The following is a 21,866-nucleotide window of genomic DNA, read 5'->3' on the forward strand; positions in this document are numbered from 1 at the left end:
CCAGGGATGTAATTTCAGGGTGTGCAAATTCTTTTTTTGGGGGGGTGGCAAGACAGCAAGCTTTAACAAAGCAAATATTTTAAGAGCAAATGCATATATTTCTTATACCTTACCATAGTGTCAGTAATATTAGCAATAGAGTTACACCTTATTTATAAGCAATTTAGTTTGTGACATTTGGAACACATAGTAAAGCAAAACAAAGCTAAAGCCCATATAGGGTGCAATCTTATTATTGAGTTCCAACAGCTGATCATAGATCTTCAGTGGCTCCACTCACACCTGAATGGTTGATTCCAGAAGACCTGCTGGGATTCCGGCTCAGACGCTGAGTCAGATCCTGAGCTCCCTCACTCTCCCATGAGCTACTTTTACATAGGCTGCCCACCTATCAATTACCATGATGCCAGGTGACCTGATTTCAAAGCGCTCCCAATTTGTTCTTCTTTTCTAGGTACAGGTTCAAACCATGCCTGCAAATGAACATTTTCCTTTCTGAACGTAGGGCTTACAATTTGGCACCAAACTGTGTTTGCCTGCAAGGCCTGCTGTGGGCAGGGATTCACTTTCATTTTAAATGATGGATATAGAATTATCTGGATTAGGATAGTTCAGCAATATGCATTTCAGTTGATTAACCGGCCTTATCAATGTACGTGGTTGACTAAGGCAAAGGATGAAGAAACCTCTATTTTGAAAGGTTACAATGAAATGATATCTCTGGACGGATAAGCATGTAAGGAAATTGGTGGGAAGGGAGAGGGAGATGGCAGCAGTCCTTTCTGGCAACACAAATAATGTCAACGTACTTGACTTAACCAGGATGTGATTAATTAGGAAATCCATTTAACTGGGACATTTCCCAGGGAATAAAATTAAACCAAATGAGATTTAACTGGCAAGGGGCAGTGGTTAATTGGGATGATAATTCTACTTAATTTGGATGCCTACATGCAGTTAAGTGATACTCAGATATATAGTCTCATATATTTAGAACTTTACCACTCCCTCCCCCTCCTAGTTGCCAGTGCAAGATCAGAATCCCACTATCTGGGCCAATGCTTAGTGGTGCCTCCTACCACTCACAGATGCTTTGTCTCCTATACCAGGCTTCCTCAACCTCGGTCCTCCAAATATTTTTTGGCCTACAACTCCCATGACCCCTAGCTAGCAGGACCAGTGGTCAGGGATGATGGAAATTGTAGTCTCAAAACATCTGGAGGGCCGAGGTTGAGGAAGCCTGTCCTATACTATAGCCAAACAAGGAAAAAAAGGATGTGCTAAAAGACTAGTGAACATTTGCTACTGATGAGTAATTTTATCCCCTTTTAGAATAGGGGAGGGGGGAAATGCCCCACTCAAGTGGGCTTCTTCAACTGCCAGACATTTACACTAATGAATTCAAAAAGGCCTGCCCAAATGCATGACAAGACAAAATAATTTCTCTCTGATTCATATTACTGTTGAGCTCATCTAATACTCAAGACTCACCCACCCTGATCACTGCTACTCACTCTAGAAGACAGACCAAGAAGCAGAAATATATGCAGGAGTATCCTAGTTCCCAATAGTAATTGCAGCATGAACATCTCCCAATATTTGGCCTTTCTCTAACTGAGAAAATAATTTCAATAGGTTTGAACATTAAAAAAAAACCCTTTATTGCCTTCAGTATTGTCTTGAAGTTGCAAATCATTGGTTGGCTTTGCTTTCCAGATCACATGTTCTCTCTTTCTTAATGGACAATGTCGGCCACATTCAATGTGATGGCCCAGTTTGTATAAGTATTACTCAACCAAGACACGATTCCCATTGCAAGTTTTTGAACCCTGCAGCAATGCCACAAATCTCTTCCCATCTATTATTTATAGAATTTATATAGCCTGAAGGCATTTTTCTCTAGCCTTAAAATACATTTGCTTCCCGTATTACAATTCTGCGACCATTTCCATTCAGATTATGATGAAATCCTAATCTTGAGTTTCAAATTTTTCTGTTTTTTTGTATGTTTATTTACTATCAGAAACAGATAAAAATATGCATGTACCAGGCACAGTTCTTTAATAATAAAATGTCACAAACAAAATAATCAAAGAAACAGTTTCAAAATCAAAAGTAACAAAACAAAACCAGACAGTCTGAATCAACAAAATGTAGCAAATAAGAAGAATTGGCCTAGCACAGGTGCATATGTGTCCGATGTCAATCATCCATCATATACATGCACTCTTTACGGGGTTTTTAAAATGTTTTGTTTTTGTTTTGCTTTGTACTATTAATATATCTTATTTTATTTCTCATTGTTTTTTAATTCCTTTAAAATTTCAATAAAATACAGTTTAAAAATCGAATCAAGTACTGTAATTTAATAATAATAATAATAATAATATAATAATAATAATAATAATAAATTCATAGAAAATTACATGAAAATAGAACATGTTTTGACCAGAATGTTCAAGACTGGCCCAATACTTTTTGCTGCCTGAGGCAAATGACAAAATGGCACAATGCTCCTCATTTCTACCTCAATACTGGCAATGAGGTCCTGCACTGCCCCTGAGAGTCATCAAGACAGTTATAAGTGTGGAGGAAAAGCTGCATGACACACAGTTCTCCTCTTCAACAGAAAGATCTGGTCGGGAAGCTCAAGGGGAAGAAGTGTGAGAGGTACTACCACCTCCCAGCATATGCTGCCTGAGGCAGTTGCATCACTCTGCCTAATAGTAGGACCAACCCTGTGAATGTTCTGCTTCAGTGGTATCACAAAATAACCAAATAAATCCTAGCCCCTCCATCTAGCTCATTTGCAGACAATAAAAGTTCGCTGAAAAATATAACCCCTATGCCTTCACAATCTGTAAAAATGGGCCCAGAGGCATAATGAATGATTGAGCATTGATTAGGGACGGACAGATAACTATCACATATCTTCATTCCGTTCCATTGCATTTCTGCATTAATGGGGGGGGGTTTATGTGCAGAGCCTAGGGCTTGCTAATCAGAAGGTCAGCGGTTCGAATCCCCACGACGTGGTGAGCTCCTGTTGCTCGGTCCCTGCTCCTGCCAACCTAGTAGTTCGAAAGCACATCAAAGTGCAAGTAGATAAATAGGTACCACTCCGGCAGGAAGGTAAATGGCATTTCCGTGTACTGCTCTAGTTTGCCAGAAGCGGCTCTGTCCACCTGGAAGCTGTACGCCAGCTCCCTCAGCCAGTAAAGAGAGATGAGCGCTGCAACCCCAGAGTCGGACACAACTGGACCTTAATGGTCAGGGGTCCCTTTACCTTTACCTTACATACCGGTATTTAATATGTATTTTTGAACATACCTCTATCTCAAAGCACTAATTTCTAACTGTGTTTCTGTCTCAAATAACACACATTTTAAATGCATTAAACTACTTTTCTGACCTGAGATCTGTCTCAGTGCATATGGAGAAATGTAAAATCTGATGGATACCTATGCTTCAATTCATACATCAGTGGAGAAGGTGGCATCATATTGGTAGTAGCAAATTATCAATGTCCTCAGACATCCCTGCCATTGGTGTGATGGGTACTTTAGATAGAAACAAACAACAAGAACAACAACAACAGAACCTGAGAAGCTTACATCTAATTATTTTTAACTACCACAATGCTTGGCAGGAATGGGGAAAACTTCACTCAGTCCCATAGGTAATAATACCTCTCTCTCTTTTTTACTACATAGAAAGGAAATTGAAGATAAGTGGGAAATGCTGAGAAATAATGATGCTCCTTGCTGGTATCTCAGTGTAAAGTCAATGCATAAAAGAGACTGAATCTTGGTGTGTTGGGAAGCTTGGCTGAAGTTAGCTCAGAAAATAACTTATTGGATTCTTAAAAAGTTGTCTCCTCTCTCTCTCTCTCTCTCTCTCTCTCTCACACACACCACACACACACACACCACACTCTTCTGCAGCTTGGATATTTCTGCTGGAAAAGAGCTTCTGACTTTCATCCCTCTCCTGTCACAGCTACTCCTCAAACACTGTTCCCCCCCTTCTCTTTTCCTTTCCTTCAGGTGGAGAGTAGGGATGGAAATAGCAGTCACAGCAATGGGAGTGCAGAAAAGGGATTTGGTGCTGTTCTGTCTTCCCCACTCCTTGCTTGAAAGTAAAGGAAACACAAGGTTCTTTGGAGGCAGGAGGGTGGCAGAGATAGCTTTGCAATGGGGATGTATGAACCTACCAACTTCTGTTTCTCTCGTTTTCCCAATCATAAGTTAAGTTTGCCACATTTCCACACTGCTATCCCATTCAGCTGCTTTGTTTACACTGCCCATTGGTTAATTTTGAGGTTTTGTCTTACGATTGTTAATGTAAATTCTACCCATTTCAATTGTGATATTTTTGTAATCTGCCCTGGGAGCATTTGGTGAAACATAAGGAATACATAAAGAAATAAATTTTTTGTAAAGTCCTACAGAATATTACCAACACTGTAGTGTACATTTCTCTAATATACATATTTTTGCAAGCAATTTTCCCCAATATAATGCATTTGTGTATGCTATTTTCATTAATATAGTCATTTTAATGCATACGTCCTGAATACAGTGGTACCTCAACTTACGAATTACTCAACATACGAATTTTTCGACTTACGAATGAAAAAAGTGCCCGCACGCCTACGAATTTTTCAACATCTGAAGGACATCCGTTGGTGGTTTTATATGGGGTTTACTTGACTTATGAATTTTAGATGCAGTTTACTCAACTTACGAATTTTTCCGAATTTTTCGTTTCCAATGCATTCCTATGGGGAAATCGCTTTTTTCGACTTACGAATTTTTCGACCTACAAATGTGCACTCGGAACGGATTAAATTCGTAAGTCGAGGTACCACTGTATATGCATTTTTGTACACTTTAAGCAAGGGTGTTAGAAAACTGGATCAAAAGATTTATTTTTAAAATAGCTAATTTCAAAGGGTAGCTATGCTTTGGTTTGTGAATTGTTTCGGGAAATTAAATTAAACAGGTTTACATTAAAATGCAAACCAAGTAGAATTATCTCTTTTCAGGGAAGGAGACATGGGCAGTGAGGGAAAGAGGTGACTCTTCTGAGTCACTCAAATAGGGATCTTGGATAATTCCAATGAAAACAGGACAGAATTGCTCGTGTTTCACTTATTCATCCCATGTCAGCAGAAATCAATCCAGTGGATATGATTATTATTCACGGTGGTTGTTGCTTTCAGTTTACAAACAAAAAGAAATTGATTACGTTTTTCCCATTTGCATTGCATTTCTTATGCACTGAAATGAATGGGGTGGAATAACGTAACAACAACTTACATTTTACATTACATAAACATAGCACAGCAGATAGCTAATGTAGTTTATGGTGGAAGATGAACTGCAGCAGAATGGAAACAGTACCATATGTGACAAATACAGGGTGGACTGGAAAATGATGTCTTCTTACACATCTACACTCAGATAGCTCTGGACATTTTGTGTTCCTCCCCCAACCCCTGAAGTCTTTTTGGGAGGAAGGACTTGGAGAAGTGCCAATCTGAAAAGAGCCTCAGATGATTTGCTCATCCCTAGTCCAACATATCTGGTTTGCTTGCAAATGTGATGGGAAACTAGCACAAAAAAACCCAAGAAACATGTTAGCTAGCTCCATTTTATTTATGCTTGTTGAAAATGCCAATAATAAGTTGGTTGGCACATAATGTTCCCATCCTCCAAACCATCAGAAAAAGAACGAAGGGATGAGGTATTGGCTGAGTATAAAATATACACAGTATGACAACTGGGTCAGGATCATTTGTTGTTTTCTCCAATAAGACATAGCAGAGTAGTACAGGCAACAGGCACACAGCATCAAAGAAACCAGCATGTCTGAGATGAAAACAACAAGGTTTCAGGTCATGAAAAGAGATGAGCTCCTTGGGATAACTGATTAGCCATGTGAAAACAAGGCTACCTTTAAACAAACTTAATACACCCGCTGTGGTTCAGAAACAGATGGAACCTGTTAAGCTAAAGTTCTCATGCAGGTAGAGAAACAGCATAACAGGGACCCATACAATTTTATAATCTGCATCATAGCAGCACATTCAAAATGCTGCAGCAAAATGGTCTGTCAGATTTGCGACTGCAGAAAACAATTTTCAGAGGCTTATATTATCACTGCTATTAACTGTACCTGGCTCTCAAGCTGTTACCTTGTATATTCTTCTCTTAAGATTTCACAATAAATACCTTCCACCAAAGCCAAACACTTAAAATATTTTTTTAAAAAACCCCCGGAACAAACGGCATCCAAGGTGCCTTCTGTGTCCAAGCTGTGAGGATGGGAGCAATTTCAGGGAGAATAAGATTTAGCATAAATCATAGCAAAAAAAATAAAAACCACAAGCCGTATCAAGCCAAAACCTGGCATATTTTGTCTCTCCTACTGACACCTGCAGATGTGCTATGCATGGCTATTTCTCAAAGGTGTTCCTGTCTCTCGTGGGCCAAAAATTATCTCCAGACTTTCCGAATATAAGGATCCCTTGAGATTGCTTTTCTTCTGACTTTTAACATAGGTGTCTCTAAGGCAGAAAATTTTGATCTATGATTCATCAGTCCTATGAAAGCAGTCTACCACTTTCTCCCTATGCGCCTGCCAAGAGTATCAGCAGGAGAATCTTCCTTTATCTGCAAGCGGATTTTTTTTTTTTTTTTTATTTTTTACACTTTCTACAGAAATAGACCCTGCAGAGACATAGAAACCTGTGCTGCCATTAATGTAAGAAAGCTGGAGATGCTGCCAGCACACAAGCACCCCTCTTTTAAAATGGAAATGTGGATGACAGCCCTCTATAGAGAGAAGCACGGGCAAAATAATAATAATAAAAAGATGAGGAGGACCTGGAGGAAGAGGATGGCAGCAGCAGCAACTGGGGTGCTGCTTTACCACAGCTCTACAAATCAGGTGCATTTACTACTGTACATGCAGCAGCAGCAACAAAACAATTGCAGGGGATTGGACTAGGGTCCCTTCCAACTCTATGATTCTAAAACAAGTCTAATAAAAGCAGGGCCAGATTTAGGTTTAATGAGGCCCTAAGCTACTGAAGGTAATGGGGCCCTTTATATGTCCAGCTGTCCTTTGTCAACAACAAATTGTCACTGTTTTTTGTGTTGAATATATGCTATATTGAAGGGACACGGGTGGCGCTGTGGTCTAAAACACTGAGCCTAGGACTTGCCGATCGGAAGGTCGGCAGTTCGAATCCCTGCGATGGGGTGAGCTCCCATTCCTCGATCCCTGCTCCTGCCAACCTAGCAGTTAGAAAGCACGTCAAAGTGCAAGTAGATTAATGGGTACCGCTCCAGCGGGAAGGTAAACGGCATTTCCGTGCAATGTTCTGGTTCACCAGAAGCGGCTTAGTCATGCTGGCCACATGACCCGGAAAAACTGTCTGCGGACAAACGCCGGCTCCTTCAGCCAGTAAAGCGAGATGTGTGCCACAAACCCAGATTCGTTCGCGACTAGACTTAACTGTCAGGGGTCTTTTAACTTTTTATATCCTATATGGTAATTTATGGACCTAATAGGTATCTAAAGCCATTTGCACATAACAAAATATGTATTTTAATATTAGATAACAGGTACAACAGCTTGACCTACATTCAACTGTGCTGCACTGCAGTCTGCAGCTATATGCTACATGTTGCCATGCAACCTGTGCATGCAGAATGTAGGCACCCTATACAGTGCTACCTCGGTTTAAGAACAGTCCTGTTTATGAACGATTCGGTTTAGGAACGCCACAAAACTGGAAGTAGTTGTCCCGGTTTGCGAACTTTACCTCCGTCTAAGAACGGCAATCCGAACGGTGGAAGGGCACCGGTGACCGAAGGCCTCCTTAGGGAAAGTGCGCCTCGGTTTAAGAACAGTTTTGGTTTAAGAATGGACTTCTGGAATGGATTAAGTTCATAAACCGAGGTACCAGTGTATATAGAAATGAGTGATATTTTAGGGAGCAGGCTAGCAGGTGGGGCCCATTACTTACATCTTAGGAGCCTACACAACACAAAACACTGTTGCTGTATGTAGGTTTTTATTTTTCTTATATTTTGGAAATATACACCCAGTTTTTTTCTTTATTTTTTTTGGGGGGGGCCCAAGTGATTGGGGCTCTAAGCTATAGCTTGATTAGCTTACACATAAATCCAGCACTGAATAAAAGAGACCAACAAATACAGCAGGTAAAAACAAATCAATATTAAATTCCTTTAAAGCAGAATTGGGGAGCTTGTGGCCCTCCAGATATTGCCAGACTGCAACTTCTATTATCACAGACTACTGGCCATGGTAGCTGATGCTGTTGGAAACTGGAGTCCAACAACATCTGAAGAGTTGCACACTCCCCATTTCTATTTTAAAGGCTTGGCTGAACCAGAAAGACTTGTAATAATGGCACCAGGAGCATATGCGAAGTGAGTTCCTAAACTGGGGTTCCACCACAGAAAAGGTCCTATCCTGGTAGCCATCTGCACTGTTTTTGAAAAAGCGGTAGCTCAGAGAAGGGCCCCAGTGGAGGGCCTGGTGGAGGTTCAGATGGGTCTGATTAGGACTTCATGGGCAAAATCAGCACTCTTGAATTGTGGCAGGAATCAGATCAGGAGCCACTGGAGTTTTTTACTGGTGAAATACGTTCACCGCAGCAAGTGCCTCACCACTATATTCTGTCCTACTTCATCATTAACAGACCCAGTCTCTGTGAATTCACCCAGGTTACAGCATAATGTCACTATAGTGTTCCCAAAGGCTTCTCAGCCCAGGTTTGAAAATCAGCTCACATCTGCCTTAGCTAATATGTGATTCTCACAATAGCCTTCAAGCTAGTACCTGTTAATCTTGGTGGATCCCATCCACTGCAAAACTGAAGTCTGTCTACTGGCAACCCGGCCCCTGAGCCCTAGGTGTGCTCCATCCCTACATAACAAACAAACACCATCATGTTTATATCATGACATATAACCTCCATATACTGTATGTACAGATGGTGACGCAAGTTGTATCATTTTTAACTTCATACATACAAATTCATATATACATATACAAATTCCCATTCTTCATCTAAGGAGATCAGGGCAGCGTACATGGTACTCCCCCTGCCTTTTATCCTCAAAACAACCTGTGAGCTAGATTAGACTAAGACACAGTACCTGGCTAAAGGTTACCCAATGACTTTCACAACTGAGTGGAGATTGGAACCTAGCTTGCTCAGTCTTAGTCCAATGCTCTCACCACCATGTCATACTGGCTTTCAAAGTTCCTATGAACTTCCCCATACATTCATTGAAAGCATGATGGCCAGACCCCAATGCTGATGCGCCTGCTGTCCAATTGGGATTCTTCATAACATCAAGGGGCTAATACATGCATATGCCCTCATTCTACCTAACAATGAATATTCAGCCACTAATTGGGGGAGAGAAAAGTAGCCAATTGGTGCAATTTTAGTTATTTTACTTATTAAATTTATACACTGTACTACACTTCATCAAAAGATCTCAGGGTGTGGGGAATACGCTTTAGCGTCTGCCGCGCGCAGAACGAAAAAGAAGATCCGGCCAGAGCTGGAATCGGGATCCCTCTGCTATAGCAAAAGCGCGCCAGGAAGCCTCTAGTTAACGGCTGTTAAGGCTGTTTCCCGCCCGGAAGGGCTTGTTAATGCTGAGTTGTAATTGGTTGTTGTTAGGCTGATGACATTGTTTAAAAAGCCAATAAACAGCCCCTGCCTCGGTTTGAGGCGACGGAGAGCTCGCTCACATTCAGTGAGTGCACTACAAGCTCTGACTGCAGTCTGTTTTATTTTCGGCCTCCTTCTGCTACTTCGGCCGCCTTTGCTTTTCTTGCTACCTATCGCTTCTTCAGCCCTCTTCAATTCCTCCAAATCCTCATGACCTTCACGACCTTCATGACCAGTTGGAGCAGGTTTCTCCAACAACTGGTTATCCCAACAAGGGTGGTTTTGTTTCCTCTCATAAATTAACTGAATGGATGAGAGAGACTGTATGAACACCTATTTAGTGGTTTCCTGACACATGCACCTGAAGCAAAATAAAGTTTGTGCTGCCATTTATACATTGCAAGCTGTTTCTATCATTTGAGGGGAGGAGGAAAAATCACCTTGGAGAAGTAATCCTATTCCTGTCTTGACCCCTCTTCATTTCATAGAGGAACAAAAATAATTTTACGAACTTGCTGCAGATGAAGCAGTGAAACTATGACAAAATGTCTCGAAGTCTGACGCATTTGACACTCATATCCAAACATACCGGTAGTTACCTGTATCCATATAGCACACAGAATGTATCTATGCTAGATTAATCTTTTTCACCCTGAAGTAAACTGACATTTGGCCATGTACTGAACTGGTCTTCTACTTGAGTGTTTTCCCAATGCTTTATGTAGAAAGATAGAATGCAAAATCCTCTGTTATGTACCACTGATGTATTCCCTTTTATCATGCCAGATAAGCAGTCAACACTTCTGGGGATGAAAGTGGCCAGAGATATAGAAGAATGAAATTCAGAAACAAAAGGCCAGCTGTTGTGGGGAGGTTTTGTTCATCCCCAGAAGCTGAAGGCAATTTCTTTCCACAACCTGCAATTTAGGCTTAGCTGTTTTCACTGTGAAGAAACCACGAGCATTACCTAGGGATTCATATAGCAATATGTGTTTCTCGTCATCCACATTCAATTGCAATGCCCTTGATCTGTCATCTGATGGGAAACCTACACCTTATGATGAGCTGTGCATTAGATAAACCTTAACAAAAAAGAAAAACCATTTCCCTAATGCTGAGTTTCCAGACTAGCTGGCAAATACTTCATAAAATTTCAGCTGTGATTCAATTTTTCATTCAGGCTCAATATGTCATACCCTCACTGCCCCCACATCAACAACCAACTGCAAATATATTTTCAGTCAGACATAATAGGTAAACAATAGGCCGACTAATAATAATGATTTCCCTCTAAAATGGATTCCTCAGAGTATTTGGAATGGCTTATTAACGGATTGCTTTCATTGGCTAAATATGCTCCCAAAAAGGCCTTAATCCACTTAAGCACCAGCATATCAGTTCCCATAATGAGTGTGCAAATGTGAAGGAGTGATATCACACTGAAGCAGCTGTTCAGCTAATCCCAGGCCAAGGGTATTTGCTAGTATGTTCTGCAAACAATCACCTGATCATGGTGTGGACAATAGAAGATTTAAAAAAGCAGGGCAGGTGATACCCCTTTTCGAGTCCAAAATATGTTGGCAAGGCTCCCTCAGCTCTTGGTATTCAGAAAGCTTCTCTTAAAGCACACCAAGAAAAAAATTCTCAGCTGTGTGGTTTTTGAAAGGATTGGTTCTAACTTTCTCCCTTGAAATGTTAGGAGTATATTAGGTCCCCCCCCCCCAATGCATGGAACATGCAATAATAGGGAACAGCTGTGATGAGCTTAACTCCCAATGAAGTTTTTCCAGTTTGATAGGAAGGGCTACAGATCAGCAGTAGACCATGTGCTTTCAATACAGAAGGTCCCAGATTCAGGAGCAGAGCAGCTGGCATGGTATGTGTGTGGGATGCAGTTACTGCAAGGGAGCAGGGTGATGGTGGCGAGGTTGCAGCTGTGCAAGCACACTGGCAAAGCCAATTCAGCATTCCTGCTGGTGCACCTCTGTACCCCTGACTTCACCCCTGCACGACCCCAATAAGCAGCAGCAGCACCGCTGTCAGGAAGGCAGAAGCGTGGCGCTTCTCCAACTGTTCCTGTCCTGGTTCAGTCCCTGGGATCCCCAGCTGAGGCTGGGAATGTCCCCTGTCTGAAGCCTCGGAGGGACACTTAAGAGTTAGTGTTGATAAGAATGAGCTAGAGCAGGGGTGGCCAACTCCCAGGAGACTGGCAGTTTCACTCACAGAGTTAAAAACTGGCAGTGATATACTCCTGTTTTTTAGGGGTTCAGGTCAAAGTTGAGCTTTTTTTTTAGGAAGGAAAGCCCTGTTTTTTTGGGTTCAGGTCTAAGTTTTTGAGATTTTTTAGGGGAGCCAAAGTTCTTGGGAGAGCCAGTGATCACAATCTACCTGTTGGACATGCCTGAGCTAGAGAAACTGATGGTCTGACTTGGTATAAGGCAGCTTCTCATGTTTCTATGCCCGTGTGATACTTATAGCCAGGAAAAAATAAGGGATGATCCACTGACTTCAAGCACTGTAATTTGAAATGTGTACGGCTGTGGGAGGAAAAGAGATGCAGGTATATGGATTCAGCTGACCGAGAGACAAGAAAAGAAGTTAATACTCTATATTAAGTTCCATATGGAAATTCTGTCTTAAAACACAAGAGAGATGAAAATATAGCTTTGTAGGGGTCAGGAACGATATAAAACATGCCCACCAGTTATTGTAGGGTTTTTAAAAAGGCCAGGAAGTCCCCCTCACTGATGTTATATAGCCATTTGTTGGCATCGGTGTGCTGCAAAATGAGGAAAGAAAATGACCCTTCAACTACAAGGCCATAATTTACTATATATCAAGCAGTACTTCTTTGACAAATTTGCCCATATCTAATACAGTGGCAGAATTCCTAATTCAAAAGGTCCAAAGACACCACTGAGGTAGTGCTCTTTGAGCAGCAATTAACCTCTGAACCACTTGGTTCCTCCCCATGGGGAGGGGGGGGGAAATTGCCCAGTTATTGAGTGGCTTCCTCCACCGCTGCACAATTGGCTACCCCTGCTTTATATCACACTGGAGCGAGGAGGAGAAAAAGAAGGGCTGTCTTTTTTTAATGACAGTCACACACCTCCCAAAATGTGTTGTTTGGGCAGGAAAGTTTCCTGCAACAAAGTAGCTCTCACCTACACAGTACATTAAAAAGTTAATTTCTCGTTCTTTCAGTTTAGTAACAGAAGGCAACCTATTTGCTACCACAATAAATATAATGTGTATATAAAAAAACCCAACCTCATAAAACAAATTAAAGATATATTTTGTCAAAGGGGGATAAAAGGCCTAATAGTTTAGTGCAAGCCTCTGCAGAATAAACCCTTTGGCATACACTTTAACAAGCCAGTTAATAACAGCTTTGTTAGCTATATTATACATCTGAAATAAAGCATTGAGGGATAAAGCTGGAAAACAAGTCATAAAATATAGGTTTTTGCTTGTTCCAGGTCATTACTGCTGCTGTAAACCAAATCCTAAACCTTATAACAATTTGTGGAGACTTTACAATGCAGCAAAGATGATAAAGTGGAGGGTTGTTGTTTTAATAAAAAGGCACCATGCTCAAATCAAATTATAAACAAACCATAGACCACAAAAACCCTGGATATTATATCCTATTCTTAAAGGGGAGAAACAAATTGGAAAAATGCTAGGTTTTGGTCAAATAATTTTTTTATCAGTGCAAAACATTTCAAGGAAATGTCTAGATTTTTTTTCTTTTTCCTTATGCTTCTAGAAATGGGGTTTCTCTGCCAACAAATAGAGTGATGAATTTTGAGAGGTCACTTGTTAGGGATATGCAATGACCAAATGTTTTGGGTCACATTCTAATTTTGTACTTCTGAAAACCGTCTGCCACAGTTCAAAGTGCTTCATAGGCTGCCCAGTTTGGCTCAAGATCCACCAGTGCCCCTGAATGAGAAACTTGCCAAATGGAAAATATGTCCAGGAGCTTTTGTGCTAGGCACACTTAAAGTTGATTTGGGGTATGCATGAGAAGTAAAAGAGATTGGCTTTCCAGGTGAGCTCATTCCCTCTGAGTACAAGCTTGACTTATCCATCACAATGGAGATCTCCCTCCAACCTCTCTTCCTCCACCTGGTGCTATGCCTTGTATAGTAAACGTAAGAGTTGTTTTTCACGTTTAGATGCTAGTGTGCAGCATGTTTTTGACATTCGGATCGCTGAGGCAGCATGAAACATTTCAGAGGTTGGTGCTTTGACTTGTGCAGCCTTGTGCTTCATCTCCAACAAGCTCCTAATCCCCCTGAGGCATTCTACTTCAGCTCAGCATTTAGTATTCCTCTGAATCTGATTACATGCCTACCATTTGCAGAAAGCCCCAGCACCTGGTAGATGACTGTCCCCTTTCCCCTTTAGTGTGGGGAATTAAATAAGAATCCCTGTGGACCCACGTGTGTGGGTGAACAACGAAAGAATCAGTGGGTTGCCTGGATTCAAAACGCTGGGCTAGCACTCAGAAAGCAGATAATAGATTCACAAAAATAAGCAGCACAGTAAAGCAGTAGGAATATAGGTTGTTAGGCTTTTAATCCCTTTCAGCGGCACACAGCAGCTGACCTCTTTCTATCTCTCTTGCATGAGCAGACCACACACTGTTAAATAAGTTTAAAATGCTTTACTTACAGATTTGAGGTCTTAGTCATGCATTGTTCCATGTAGCAGAATACTCTTGGGTAAAAAATACAGAACATATTTCCAAACACGTGCTGTAAGCTCAGAAGCAAGCTTACACACACACCCTTCTTTGTTGGTTACAGGATGTGCACACACACACACACACACTATAAAGGAAGTAGAAAGGCTTCACTTCCTCTCCAGCGAAGAGGGGGTGTGACCTGAGTCTATCTAGCAATACAACTCTGTGGTCTTAACCCCTTCATGCACTAACAAGCAGTCATGCATAGTTATGTTTGACTGCAAACTCCCACATTTTGGAATGTGCTATTAAAAAAATGTTGTTATCAAAATTGCTATAGCTGCTAGACTTGTTCAGCTCCTTTGGTCTCTAAAACTTAAATCCCTAAGTAGGTTGTGGTTGCATCTCATCTCCAGTGCACCTCTATGTAAAGGCATTCACACAACTGCTAAAGCACCACAGACTGCCACTGCACTTGGAGTACCTGCTGTGGTACATTTAGAACAATTGATTACACATTGTAATATAATTATGTTTTCTTTTTTCAAATATATTTTTCAGCAAAGGAATAAATAGTATTTTAGATTCTATATCAAGACTACTGCAGTGTAAACAAAGACAGCATGCAACAGAGAAAGTAGAGTCTTCCACAATTGTAGTGTTCTTGTATGTGTTTGTATGTGTGGGTGCTTAGGCAGTGTAAGAATAGGAGTGCTACAAATGTGCCCCTGTTACCATCTGCGAAATGCTGAAGGATCTCATTCTGCCTTTCTGTGAAAGACAGTATTTGGTCTGGTGAGGCTTTGGTCTGGTGAGAGCTTCAGAGTGTGAGAGGTGGATTTGTTGATTTGCCCTTGCACCTGCAAACCGCACCTCCTCCAGATCACCACACGGTTCTGGAGGGACTTGCAGTGGTGCAGGGAAAATCAGCTCTCATTCTCTTCTGTTATCAGAAATGTTTGCTAGATGAAAAGCCCTTCCATGAATCGGAAGGCATAATTAGACTTATCCCAGGAATTAGGGGTTTTGTATTGAGAGGAGAGTAAAGGGACTAAAAAACTTCCCTTATGTGTACTGGTTCTACCCCAGGATTGCTATGCTTGTGTAACAGACAATACCTGGTCTGTGACAACAATATGAAATATATACATTAGAAGAAAATTGGTATTAGCATGAGATTACCATCCTACATGAAGTAATGTTTTTTTATGTTACAGTCAATAAGTGTCCATAAATGAATATACTCTGTATATTAAGACTTGCTACTATATGTATAAATTCTGAATTCTAATTTGTATTGATTTAATGGGCTCATCCTGGGACTTTTATACGAGGGGCCATAATTAAAGTGTTCTGCTTTGACAAAGTCAATAATTCCATTTCCCCCCTGAGGCTCCTCATTCTGCTGTAGCATTCTTTATGAATTGAAGAGGCATGAGATTTAACTTTGGTTAAGTGTGCCGTGTCTAGCAATGCCGCATGTGGTGCATGCTGCACTACTCAGCCACCAACGTAAGGTAGCAGCTGAATGAAGAAGGGCTAAGACACACAAATGCATCAGGCACCACACCAAAAGATGCTGGCAGAAAATGACTCAGTTTATAGCATAAGCTGTTAACGCCATGCCCACACTTTTTTAACTATATTGTGTTGTGGTTATTTGTACGTGATGTCCTTGGTGGTTGTGCAATCTCTTGATTTGTCACAATGCAAGAGCGCTGCAGATAGTACGGAAAAGAATGAACATGTAAATTTCCTTCTCTGCTTGACATTTCAAGTACCTCGTGAAAGGTAAAAAAATGTTTCCAAAGGCACACCTTTCCAGCTTGGTTCCAACCCTCCTATCTCTCAAAATACCCAAGCTTATAAGCAGGTCCATGGCTTTTTCTTCAGCCACAACTCAGTTCCAGCACCTCTCAGGTGGGTGCCATTTGCATTCTAAGAGAACGAGGGAGCTGTTCTTGGAGAGTTCTGGCATGTTTTTCTAGAAAAATAGCACTGACCAGGTCTATCCACTTTTCAGCATTATTCAGTACATGGGGGTGACATTAAGAATATAAGAAACCTGCTGGAGCATAGCCATCACGGCTAGTAGCCGTTGATAACCTTATCCTCCAATAACTTGTCTAATCTTCTTTTAAAGCCACCCAAGTTAGTAGACCTTACTATATATTCACCCCCAAATCATCACTCACAATTCAATTTGCCAATAAATTCTTGGGATAGCAAGTTCTGGATATCTATATTTCCTCAGTTTCTGAAAGGGTAGTGTCAGGTCCGCAAGGGGGTTGCTCACGAGTAACGACCAACGTCTTGTCTTTAACAGTTTTACAGTGCGGAGCTACCTAAAAACATGACTGCCTAGTCGCTCGAAGAATCCGGAAGTGCCTGCTTTCTGCTATGACCCCAACATAGGAATTTCGGCACCCTAAAGTGCCGCCTCCCCGGTCTCTTGACCCCTCTGTGCAGCTCAGGTGACGGAAGTGGCGTTTCCCCCTCAGAGCGGTTCTGCCAGACGGTGTGGGTCTCTGAGCAACATCCTGGAGCCCGCGCTCCACCTGGCTGCCTGAGGATAACTCCTCCTCCCCAGGGGAGATGCTGGACGAACCGCTGGGAGACGTATCACTAGATAGGAGTGGCTGGGGCTGCCTGTACCCACCACAACCTTGCCTGGCCACGGAGGGCAGATCCCTGACATGTAGCTATGTTAGTCTGCTATAGCAAAAACAACTGAGAGTGTTGTGGCACCTTAAGGCCTAACAAAATTATTACTGCATTAACTTTTGTGGCCTTCATCAGATGCATCTGATGAAGAGGGCTGTAGCCCATGAAACCTTGTGCGATAAAAAGTTGGTCATGCCACAATCCTCTGTTTTTTGTACATTTTCTGAGTTCTAATTAGACATGATCAATTTTTTAACCACAGCCTTTTATTTTTGTTCATGCCATGTTTATTCCAGAATGGCACACCAGAACACTGTGAAGCTCTTAATCTAAAAATGGCATTGAAAAAGCTGATAACTTTTAAACAGCTGGGAAAAGGTGGCTGGATAGACAGTAAAGATAAATCCTTTTTAGACATCTTTCCTTGCCTGATGTCTGCGACAGGATCATTATCCATAACTTCATACAGCTGTGTTAAGTGATAAAAGGGGAGGGGGGGAAATCCAATGTGTTTCAACAGGAAATTACACAATTATTTAGGAAATAGTGGAACTGCAAAACCATTTACCCTAGCATGGGCACTTAAAAGGTTACACTGTGTGTGCTCCCTAGCCATGTACAGCTTAGATGGATACCTGGGAAAGCATGCAGTGTAGTAATGCAATGTTTACTTTGCTACCAATGACCAATGCTCCATGTGTACAGCACTAAAACTAAGGGAAAAAAGGGGGGGTATTTCAGACAAGAAACATCATTTCTTCAAAATGCACCTCTCTGAGATGACATTGCCCTGGAACAATGCACTCTTTGGCCACAGTACTGGATCTATTCCTAAAATATTTCTGGATCTGGGTCACCTGTAATTGCAAATAGATCACTCAGAAGTTCATAAAAGAAAATGTAAATGTAGAATGACCAAGGGTTGCTAGAATATGCTATATTGTTTAATTTGCAGCCATGACAGTGCCATGGGGAAGGAGGAGAAACACACACGTAATGGTGGCTCTGATTTTCAAGTATTGCTCTTAATGTATTTGAACTAATGACATAATACACACACACACACACACTTGCAACAGTGCTAAAAGCAACTTACTGGAACGAGGAATTTTTTAATTTCTTCCAAGGCGTGACTCATCCGTGAATAAGCTTCCCCGGGTGGGGCAAACACTTCAATTAATACATGTAGTTCATCACTCAAGTGTGCGTATTTGGCTTCCCCACTCTTCCTTAGTTCTTCTTCCTGTGGAAGAGGGTATTTTTAGAAATAGAAATCTATTCGCTTTGCATTGATTTAGCATTTACAGAGAACACGACAAAAGGGCATAATCTAGGCAGGCTTTCAACAAAATGAGGCCCTCCGAGAAACAAAAATACTTGGTATAAATTACTTGATCCGAAAATCACTTTTGAGTGTGTGAGTGGTTAAAAAAAAGAAGAAGAAGAAAACCTGGCATAATTAACATCTACAAAGAAAGACTTGCTAAATACTTTACAGGAATGTGTTAAAAATTTCATGATGGATGCAATTAAAAGACAGACTCTTTGCATATTAGGTTTTCCGCAGCATCTTATACTAAGGACACAATAAAATATGTACTAAAATATGGAGAATCCAGAAGCCGAAGAAAAAAGGCATCTAAACATCCTGCATGAAGTAAATCATACTTTTGTAGTGTTTGGGATAGACCATGGCAAACAGTTTTAGGGTGTACAAGGATGAGTCTGCTTAGGTAAGCTACAGTAGGAAACTTGCCCCAAGCTGCTTCTATTAAACATTTTGCTTAACCTAAGGCAGGGGTTGTCAACCTGGTTCCTACTGTCCACTAGTGGGCGTTTCAGGATTCTAGGTGGGTGGTAGGGGCTTCTATGGCACAAGCTGAATCCTCCTTCCATTGAGCACTGGTGGGCAGTAAGGAAGTTTTACCATCAAGAAAGATGCATTAGTGGGCAGGAGGTATAAAAAGGTTGACTACCCCTGATCTAAAGTTTACGCATAAAAAAAAATGGTGTGCAGCTCACTTTTCTGCACTTGGCTTTCCCTATGGCAGTTGTTAAGCCTCTCTATTTGGTGGAATGATTTGAACAGTATTTTTCCTTTTCTCACAAATAGACTAGCACTCTGCTACCAATAACAGTTTTCAACAGAGAAAATTCCTACACATAAAATCTTGCACATGACCTACTAGACATGGATCTTGGTCTGTATGTTATATAGACAACATGCAATTCCTGCAAGGTTGTTTCAGTTTTAGTCAGATATTGTGCAGTACAGTGATACCTCAGGTTACATATGCTTCAGGTTACAGACGCCGCTAACCCAGAAATAATGCTTCAGGTTAAGAACTTTGCTTCAGGATAAGAACAGAAATCATGCTCTGGTGGCGCAGCAGCAGTGGGAGATCCCATTGGCTAAAGTGGTGCTTCAGGTTAAGAACAGTTTCAGGTTAAGAACGGACCTCTGGAAAGAATTAAGTACTTAACCAGAGGTACCAGAGGATCAATGCTCTGTATCTAAAACCAAGCTTTGAACAAAGGAAGACCACGCATTTTTTCACAACAACGTTACAGTTTTATTGGCTATCTCCAGCAACTGCTCTATAGAAAGCAGTTTAAAATTCTACACTAAAAAATTCTGAATAATTCACAACGAATTGTTCTTTCTATAAAGCAGGGAGTGATGTGCCTTCTCTACATATCATGGGAACACTTCACAATGATTCCCTGTTATATGAATGCAGTTGAGAACCTCAGGTTTTGAGCAACTCAGGTATTGATCTCTTCAAATAGACTTTGCCCTGAAACATTTTTAGTAACAGATAAATGATGGCAAAACCCAGCACCTACTGAGTGAAATTCACGTCGTGTGGCTTCCCCCCTCCCTCACAACAGAGGTTTTCCAGGGGGAAGGGTACTAGGGTATGTCCTTCTATTTCTTTAACCTTTCATCAATTAAAAATCTTAAGTATCAATCTGGTACTGGGGTTCAACGTATCCCAAGACAGCCATACAAATAAAATACCTACCGGTAGTAGAAGTTAATGAGCACCACACCATTTGCAATTTAAAAGTAATAACTATCCCTTCACTGAGTATTTTTCTAAACCAGTAAAACTATGCAGGGTCAACTGTGGAAAAGTAAACTACAAAAATGATATGTAGAATGCTGTGGCCCAGGCCTGTATCCTGTAAACCCAACGCCTGTTCACCTATTAACTTAATGATGTAGATATGTTTTCCTATTATATCGTCAATATGTTGTGGAAATCAGTAATTTCCCCCCCTGTTAGATGCTAATCTCCACTTAACATCTTGTTTCCTGGTTGGCGAGCGTATCCCCCCCCCACTTTATCTCTGCTGCCACCATATAAATCAAAGCTGTTATGTTTTCCTATACCAGTTAAACATTCAATTGTGTGGTTTGTTCATGGCTGCAGCTCATGGTTAGTGAGGAAAGAGCTTGGATGACATGCTAAGTCAAACTATGGCTTAGCTCAGCATGGTGTGGAAGTAAAAATGACTGGGAAAGACCAAAGTTTAAAGATTATTAAATTTGTGAGGTCCATGTCTTTACACAAAATACCATAAAACATTATTAAAAAGATAAACAATAAATTATTAAAATAAGATAAAATTCATGCCGCGCTGTCCCAGCAAAGGAGACTACCCAAAACCCCCCACCATACAAGAAAGAAGATACAACAACAGGTTAGGAGAGCAATGGGAGGGACCTCAGTGGCTGCGAGCTGTGTCAGAGGGAGCCCATATGTCCTCATGGTCCCGGTAAGACATAGTTTGGGTTACGATGTCATGCAAATGCAGCCAATGTCTAAACCTGCATTATGCCTGTGTTAGTACCAGAATATGCCTTTGGGGGAACAAGGAGTTGGTCAAACTCTAGTTTTAAAACAATGAGTTATCATAAATTCACCGGTAAATTTTTAACCAAGTCTTCCACCAGTTAAAGATGCCTCATTAAAAAGTTGATTTATTTGAAGGGGTCTCCTTTGAGTATGACTAACATTGGATATCACCATATTTATTTTATTTAAAATATTTATTATGTGCTTTTCAATATAATAGCAAACCAGAGTGAGTCATATAAACTGTTGAAATATAACATGTATGATAAACAACAGGTAATTTCACATAAATCTCAACAAGAAGAAGAATACATCATCGACAGCAAAACAGGCACTAACACATAGCAAATAGCTGATGTAGTGTATCTCGGATAGCTGCAGAATATAGCAAAAACATCACCAAGATATACTGTCAAAATTATGAGCATTTTGCAATAAACTACATTAAAGTAAAAGAAAACAACTGGAGCAGTATTAGTGCAGCATGACCAAAATGGTCACATTGCACAAGCATTTAAGTGCCATAATGTATTCATAAAAATTTCTTTACAGAATTCCAAAATGTATTCCTTCTTAATAATGCCTTTGTGATTCTTGAAATGTATTGGTACTAACTGCAATATAGATAGGATTCATCTAATGCCAAATAAACTTCAAGGAAACACTTCATCACTAGAGTCACTGTAATTGCTCATTCTGTTCATGGATGAGACAATGCATTGCCGGGCCGGGGGGGGGGGCAGAAATGTCCAAAAGGTTGATGTTTCTAGTTATAAACTCAGGAATAACAACTATTGCTGTGTACAGAGGAGAGTGAGAGAGAGAGGGGAAAAAAAAGAGAAAAGAAAAAGAAAAAAAATTAACAAACGAAAGAAAAATAAACATGCCCAGAGCTAGTTTATTGCTTCTCATCTTTTGTGTC

General features: G+C 40.8%; 1 protein-coding gene across 4 annotated transcripts in view; it reads right to left on the reverse strand.

Annotated features, from left to right (window-relative positions):
• The window catches only part of KHDRBS2 (KH RNA binding domain containing, signal transduction associated 2), a 317,562-nt gene that overhangs the window by 139,213 nt on the left and 156,483 nt on the right, over window positions 1–21,866 (reverse strand). For all 4 annotated transcript variants that reach the window (XR_004426194.1, XR_004426193.1, XM_033143192.1 and 1 more), the window contains exon 4: window positions 18,178–18,324. Coding sequence is in view for 2 of the 4 variants with exons in the window: in XM_033143192.1 (XP_032999083.1) it covers window positions 18,178–18,324 (147 nt within the window). In the remaining 2 variants the exon portion in view is untranslated. The remainder of the gene's footprint in view (window positions 1–18,177; window positions 18,325–21,866) is intronic.

This window comes from Lacerta agilis, chromosome 3 (genome assembly GCF_009819535.1).
Source record: "Lacerta agilis isolate rLacAgi1 chromosome 3, rLacAgi1.pri, whole genome shotgun sequence".
NCBI lineage: Eukaryota > Metazoa > Chordata > Lepidosauria > Squamata > Lacertidae > Lacerta > Lacerta agilis.